Here is an 8,398-nt window from a genome sequence, read left to right as displayed (position 1 = left end):
GTAATAAGAAGTTCATGATCTGAGCCACAGTCAGCTCCTAGTCTTGTTTTTGTTGACTGTATAGAGCTTCTCCATCTTTGGCTGCAAAGAATATAATCAATCTGATTTCGGTGTTGACCATCTGGTGATGTCCATGTGTAGAGTCTTCTCTTGTGTTGTTGGAAGAGGGTGTTTGCTATGACCAGTGCATTTTCTTGGCAAAATTCTATTAGTCTTTGCCCTGCTTCATTCCGTATTCCAAGGCCAAATTTACCTGTTACTCCAGGTGTTTCTTGAGTTCCTACTTTTGTATTCTAGTCCCCTATAATGAAAAGGACATCTTTTTGGGGTGTTAGTTCTAAAAGGTCTTGTAAGTCTTCATAGAACCATTCAACTTCAGCTTCTTCAGCGTTACTGGTTGGGGCATAGACTTAGATTACTGTGATAGTGAATGTTTTGCCTTGGAAACGAACAGAGATCATTCTGTTGTTTTTGAGATCGCATCCAAGTACTGCATTTCGGACTCTTTTATTGACCATGATGGCTACTTCATTTCTTCTGAGGGATTCCTGTCCACAGTAGTAGATAATGGTCATCTGAGTTAAATTCACCCATTCCAGTCCATTTCAGTTCGCTGATCCCTAGAATGTCGACATTCACTCTTGCCATCTCTTGTTTGACCACTTCCAATTTGTCTTGATTCATGGTCCTGACATTCCAGGTTCCTATGCAATATTGCTCTTTACAGCAACGGACCTTGCTTCTATCACCAGTCACATCCACAGCTGGGTATTGTTTTTGCTTTGGCTCCATCCCTTCATTCTTTCTGGAGTTATTTCTCCACTGATCTCCAGTAGTGTATTGGGCACCTACTGATCTGGGGAGTTTCTCTTTCAGTATCCTATAATTTTGCCTTTTCATACTGTTCATGGGGTTCTCAAGGCAAGAATACTGAAGGGTTTGCCATTCCCTTCTCCAGTGAACCACATTCTGTCAGATCTCTCCACCATGACCTGCCCGTCTTGGGTTGCCCCATGGGCATGGCTTAGTTTCATTGAGTTAGACAAGGCTGTGGTCCTAGTGTGATTAGATTGACTAGTTTCCTGTGAGTATGGTTTCAGTGTGTCTGCCCTCTGATGCCCTCTTGCAACACCTACCATCTTACTTGGGTTTCTCTTACCTTGGGCGTTGGGTATCTCTTCACGGCTGCTGCAGCAAAGTGCAGCCACCGCTTCTTACCTCAGGCCAGGGGTATCTCCTCACCTCCGCCCTTCCTGACCTTCAATGTTGGATAGCTCCTCTAGGCCCTCCTGCGCACGGGCAGCCACCGCACCTTGGATGTTGGGTTGCTCCTCCCGGCAGCCGTCCCTGGCGGAACTGCATACTTAGCATTAAATTCACAAGAGTAAAAATCTTTTAAAGTTAATAAGACAACTTGCTTTGGAAACTAGATACATGATAAACACTAAAAAACAAGAGAGCAACAACAATGACCAAAAAAACAAAAAAACACTGTTTTTTTCTTTAAGGTTCTAGACCCAGTAGGATGAAGTCAGTGGAAAAGAATAGATACTCTTACGTATGACAGAAGTTCAGTTCGAAGGGGAGAACATAGAATGGACCTGAATGGTAAATCATGGTCTCATAAGAAATTCTAGGGATTGGACCCATACTTCTGGATTGGAAGAATTAGCATTATTAAAATGGACATAGTACACAAAGCAGTCTACAGATTCTCTATCAAAACACCCACAACATTTCACAGAACTAGAGCAAATAATCTTAAAGTTTGTATGTTACCATAAAAGACCCAGAATCACCAAAGCTGATCTGAGAAAAAAGAACAAAGCTGGAGGCATCACCATCCCAGGCTTAAGACAGTGCTACAAAGCTATAGTAATCAAAACAGCATAGCGTTGCCACAAAAACAGACATATGGATAATGGAGCAGGATAGAAAGCCGAGAAATAAACCCACACGCCTATGTCAATTAATCTTCAACAAAGGAGGCAAGAATATACAATGGGAAAAAGATAACCTCTTCAACAAGTGGTGTTGGGAAAGCTGGACAGTCAGATGTAAATCAGTGAAGTTAGAACACATCCTCACACCATACATGAAAATAAATTCACAATGCCTTAGAGGTTTAAATATAAGACATAGCACCATAAAACTCCTAGAAGAAAACATAGGCAAGACATTCTCTGGTATAAATTGTACCAATGTTTTCTTAGGTCATTCTCCTAAGGCAGTAGAAATAAAGTAAAAATAAACAAATGAGACCTAGTCAAACTTATAAGCTTTTATACAGCAAAGAAAACTATAAACAAAACAAAAGGAATACCTAAGGGGTAGAAGAAAATATTTGCAAATGATGCAACTGAAAGGGCTTAATTTCCAAAATATACAACAGCTCATACAACTCAAAAACAAAACAAAGCCAGGGAGCCCAGTTGAAAAATGAGCAGATGACCTAAATAGACATTTCTGCAGAGAAGACATACAGATGACCAACAGGCACATGAAAAGATACTCATCATCACTTAGACTCCTAGCGACCCCATGGACTGCAGCCTACCAGGCTCCTCCGTCCATGGGATTTTCCAGGCAAGAGTACTGGAGTGGGGTGCCATTGCCTTCTCCTCACTAATTATTAGAGAAATGCAAATCACCATTACAATGAGACACCACCTTATACCAGTCAGAATGACCATCACTAAAAGGTGTACAAATAACAATGCTGAAGGGAATGTGGAGAAAAGGGAACCCTCCTACACTGTGATCAGAATGTAAATTAGTGCAGCCGCTACGGGAAACAATATGGATGTTCCTCATAAAGGTAAAAGTAAAAGCAATCTCACTGCTGGGCATGTATACAGACCAAAATATCATTTGAAAAGATATATGCGCCCCTGTCTTCACAACAGCACTGTTTACAGTAGGCAAGACATAGAAACAATCTAAGTGTCCACCAACAGATGAATCTATAAAGATGTGTAGTGTGTGTATATATATAATGGAATATTACTCAGCCATACAAAAGAATGAAATAATGCCATTTGAAGCAACATGGAGGAACCTAGAGATTATTATACTAGCTGAACTAAATCAGAAAGAGAAAGACAAATACCATATGATATCCCTTATATGTGGAATCTAAAATATGTCACAAATGAGCATATCTACAAAACAGAAACAAAATGACAGATATAGAGGTGGGGGGAAAGGATTGGAAATTTGGGGTTAACAAGTGAAAGCTATTATAAATGGGGTGGATAAACAACAAGGTCCTACTGTATAGCACAAGGAACTTTACTCATTCTGTGATAAACCATAATGGAAAATAAAATGAGAATATATATATATTCCCATTTTATGCATATATGTGCATAAATATGCATACCATATATATGCATATATATATAGTACACTTTGTTGTACAACAGAAATTCATACAACATTGTAGATCAATTATATGCCAATGACATTTCTAAAAGAAAAAAAAAAATTCTAGGTATTGGAGAGACCTTCCTATCCAAGACCAGAAAAAATGGAAGAAAAACAGATTTATTTAACTATATAAAAATTATAACCTTTGGTAAAAAGGATAACTGAGAGTCAGTATCCAATTTATAGAACCTGAGAACATTTATAAATGAAAGCATAAAGAGCTCTTTAAATTAATGAAGAAAAACTGCATTTAAAAATAGACCAAGCTCTGAGACTTTCCTAGAGGTCCGGTGGTTGGGACTTTGCCTTCTACTGCAGGGGGTGCAAGTTCAATCTCTGGCTGGGAAACTGGGGTCCTGCATGCCTCATGGCCAAGAAACCAAAATTTAAGAAACAGAAGCAATGTTGTACCAAGTTCAGTAAAGACTTTAAAAATGAACTATATATATTAAAAAAAGATCTTTAAAAAAAAAGAAACAATTAACCAAGGACATGAAAGATACAGGTCATTGGATGATCAGAAAATACAGGTACCAATGAAGTATCTGGCAATAGCCATTGAAGGCAAAAATATCCTTTAGCTCTTCACTTTTATTCCTGGACATCTTTACCTTAGGCCAGAGCAGGAACAAATACCAAGTTTGGCGAAGGACTTGCATTCAACACTCTTTGTAACAGTAGAGAACACCTGAGAAGATGAACAACCATCAGTAAGAAAAAAAAAAAGAATGAATAAAAGAAACTTACAATAATGAACATGGAGAAATTTCTGTCAATTAGTAGATGAAAATAATGGTACAGAAAGGAGTAAATAATATGATTTAATTTTTGGAAAACAGAACCTCCCTTCCCTGAAATTAAAAAGAAGTCACACGTGTTAATAAAACCTTCCATAGCCAAGTCTCTGAAATGATCTGAGATGTGATCATTTACTTAGAAGGTCAATATTTTGCTTTTATAAAATAATCACAACAGACATCTCTACCAACAGTCCTTTACCTCTTGAGTGTTCTGCATTGTAGTATGCAAAAAGTCATTTTGCATATTTTATGCATTGACAAGTGAAGTCAGAGATTGTCTTTACTAATGTGATGAAATATACACAAGTCCATTTCCTGGACATTATCTAGATTCCAAATGATTTTGTTCATATGCTGAAGAGCAGGGAGAGATCTGGGGACGCCACATACCTTGGGAAGTTTAAGGCATCTTGGAATCTGTCTCTGCTCTAACCAACCCTGCCTTTCCCTGTAGGAGAATGCGAGGGAGTGTGGGGGTGCACCGAATCTCAAGGCCAAGATGGTCCTGATCCTGTTCCCTCTGCTTTTGATGCTCTTCTCAAGGTGACACTGATGGAGATGTTCTCTTGGCATGCTAAATTATGGATAAACTGTGAACCAAACTATGGTGCGACATAGGAGACATGAAATATAGTCCAACCATCAGCATCTCATGATTTTAAACTGTGCGTGATACAAACTCTTAAAAATATGTTGACAGAAAAGTTATCTTTTTACTTTGCCAGTCATGCAAATGTGAGTTTGCTACATTATTATCATCCTTCATCAGAAACGGGACTGCAAGTGGGCAGCATCCCTTCTGCTTGAAACCCATTGAAACCAATTTAAAACTGTGTACTTTTTAAATAAAGTATGTTAAAATCATAATCTCCTGGTTTGGGTTTTGTTATCATTTTATTGCTGAGAAAACAGACTGAAAAGTGCATGAAAAAGTCACCCATTCCAGACGGCAAGAAAATAATGGTTGTTGGCAGAGACTTTACTCTAAAGCAGATTCTAGACAAACATTTAACAATTGTTTAGATGCTCTACTCTGTTTTAAAAATATTTACAGAAGTAAATCAAAATATCATCTACATCAGAAGAATTTATTGCACAGAACCCTGAATTTTGTTGAACAAAACTTCAATAGAAATCATAATTTGGATGAGAACACAAGCTTCCATAATATTTAAGTGTTGAAGTATTTGGGAATAGAAATAAAGAAGTCATAAACCCTAGGAATTTGTTCTGAGAAGACTTGAAGGAGGAAAGAATGGTGACTACAAATGACTCAACTTTATTGCTTGAGAATTTGGCTTCTAGCTTTCCTCATAAACAAGAGATGAAATTCGGTCTTATATGTTACAGAATGTGAAACTACTCAGACCTGTAAGCATTAAAACACTGGATCGTGAACCAAAGAAAATAGATTCCACTGGATTGTGATTCCAAAATAACCATTCCAAGTGGAATAATTTCTGCGCCTAGGTAGAAATGAGAATGCCTTTCTTTAGAGGACAAACATCTAAAAGTCACGTGGAGAAATCAAACTCTTAAAGGCTGCATTATCCTATTGATATTTTAGAAAAACTGATGTTATCATACTACTTTATACTATAATGATTCTAGTATTTATAAGAATAATAGTATTGCATTGTTATGCTTCTTTCAATTACTATTTCTCCAACCCACAAAGTCTTCCTACTCCTCAAGCATGCTAAGTGGACACCTGCCTCAGGGTCTTTGCACTTGCTATTCCCTCATCATGGGATGCTCTTTCTCCCAGATACCCGCATGCTTTCCTCCCTTACCTTCTTCAGGTCCTTCTTTTGTGGCAGTCCACGCTGACCTCCTTGTTTATAGTTTTAACTTGCACATGCCTTCACCCCTTCTCTCTTCCCTGCTTGATATTCTGCCATAGCAGTTATCACCACTGGATTTGTTTAGTGTTTGTCTCTCCCCAGGTGAATATAAACACCAAGAAGGCAAGGATTTTATTTGTTGTTTTTTATTTTGTCACTGCTGTATTCTCGTCTCCAAGGAGAGAAGAGTAGAGTATCCAGCTCAGAGCAGACCCTCAGTAAACATTTAAGCAAGTAAGCAAGTGACGGTAGTAGCAAGAGTTGCGGTTCCAGCATAGAGGGCGGTTGTGTCTACCTGTCCCCATGCTATAGCGCTGTGTGGGAGGGTCAGTGTTATGGAGAGAGCATGGAGTAATAGAATATCCTCTGTTATCCTGCCATTGCCAGTTTTTGAAAACTTCTACTGACAGTACTAATGATTGATGCCAATTGTCTCCAAAGGGATCTCATCACAGAAAGTTTTATTAAAATGTTTGGTTTGCTACTTATAATTAAGATAAACTTTAAAGTGATACAGTTAAATCTAACTGTATGGTACAGTTACTAAAATTATAAGCTTTGACATTCCATATAATAAGTTAATGGATTCAGAAGTCACCTGGAGCTAGCAGTATTCTTCCTAAACTGTAGCAGTATTCTTCCTAAACTGTAGAAAGCTTTCATATATGTGAACATTCACAAAAATATAGTAGAACATTTGCAATAGTTATTGAAGTTAGACTAATAAATCACAGTATAGATGAGAATATTTGTGTGATGCCTTTATCTGTCCTAAAATAACAAAAGAGCAACTCCATATGCTATACCTTCATTAGACTAAGATGACGTAGGACGCTAAAATAAGATAGTAATGGCAGTGGTAAAAAGTACTATTCAATATATGAAGCAGTTGCAAAATAAGGAACTGTAACATTATTATTCTGGGGAAGGCAATGGCACCCCACTCCAGTACTCTTGCCTGGAAAATCCCATGGACGGAGGAGCCTGGTAGGCTGCAGTCCATGGGGTCGCTGAGGGTCGGAAACGACTGAGCGACTTCACTTTCACTTTTCACTTTCATGCATTGGAGAAGGAAATGGCAACCCACTCCAGTGTTCTTCCCTGGAGAATCCCAGGGACGGGGGACCTGGTGGGCTGCCGTATATGGGGTCGCACAGAGTCAGACATGACTTAGCAGCAGATCAGATCAGATCAGATCAGTCGCTCAGTCGTGTCCGACTCTTTGCAACCCCATGAATCGCAGCACGCCAGGCCTCCCTGTCCATCACCAACTCCCGGAGTTCACACAGACTCACGTCCATCGAGTCAGTGATGCCATCCAGCCATCTCATCCTCTGTCGTCCCCTTCTCCTCTTGCCCCCAATCCCTCCCAGCATCAGAGTCTTTTCCAATGAGTCAGCTCTTCTCATCAAGTGGCCAAAGTACTGGAGTTTCAGCTTTAGCATCATTCCTTCCAAAGAAATCCCAGGGCTGATCTCCTTCAGAATGGACTGGTTGGATCTCCTTGCAGTCCAAGGGACTCTCAAGAGTCTTCTCCAACACCACAGTTCAAAAGCATCATTTCTTCAGCACCCAGCCTTCTTCACAGTCCAATTCTCACATCCATACATGACCACAGGAAAAACCATAGCCTTGACTAGACGAACCTTTGTTAGCAAAGTAATGTCTCTGCTTTTGAATATGCTATCTAGGTTGGTCATAACTTTCCTTCCAAGGAGTAAGCGTCTTTTAATTTCATGGCTGCAGTCACCATCTGTAGTGATTTTGGAGCCCAGAAAAATAAAGTCTTCCACTGTTTCCACTGTTTCCCCATCTATTTCCCATGAAGTGGTGGGACCAGATGCCATGATCTTCGTTTTCTGAATGTTGAGTTTTAAGCCAACTTTTTCACTCTCCACTTTCACTACATCAAGAGGCTTTTTAGTTCCTCTTCACTTCTGCCATAAGAGTGGTGTCATCTGCATATCTGAGGTTATTGATATTTCTCCCGGCAATCTTGATTCCAGCTTGTGTTTCTTCCAGTCCAGCGTTTCTCATGATGTACTCTGCATAGAAGTTAAATAAACAGGGTGACAATATACAGCCTTGACATACTCCTTTTCCTGTTTGGAACCAGTCTGTTGTTCCATGTCCAGTTCTAACTGTTGCTTCCTGACCTGCATACAGATTTCTCAAGAGGCAGATCAGGTGGTCTGGTATTCCCATCTCTTTCAGAATTTTCCACACTTAATTGTGATCCACACAGTCAAAGGCTTGGCATAGTCAATAAAGCAGAAATAGATGTTTTTCTGGAACTCTCTTGCTTTTTCCATGATCCAGCAGATG

General features: G+C 39.3%; 1 protein-coding gene across 1 annotated transcript in view; it reads left to right on the top strand.

The window, feature by feature from the left end:
• CACNA2D3 (calcium channel, voltage-dependent, alpha 2/delta subunit 3) overlaps nt 1–5,093 on the top strand; it is a 904,008-nt gene extending 898,915 nt beyond the window's left edge. Inside the window, exon 37 of the mRNA XM_010851933.1 lies at nt 4,684–5,093. Within this exon, the coding sequence (XP_010850235.1) occupies nt 4,684–4,776 (93 nt within the window). The 3' untranslated portion in view covers nt 4,777–5,093. The remainder of the gene's footprint in view (nt 1–4,683) is intronic.
• The last annotated feature ends 3,305 nt before the right edge of the window (nt 5,094–8,398 follow it).

Source organism: Bison bison, unplaced genomic scaffold (assembly GCF_000754665.1).
Source record: "Bison bison bison isolate TAMUID 2011002044 unplaced genomic scaffold, Bison_UMD1.0 scf7180017864304, whole genome shotgun sequence".
NCBI classification, from domain to species: domain Eukaryota; kingdom Metazoa; phylum Chordata; class Mammalia; order Artiodactyla; family Bovidae; genus Bison; species Bison bison.
This window is presented reverse-complemented; position numbering and strand designations above follow the sequence as displayed.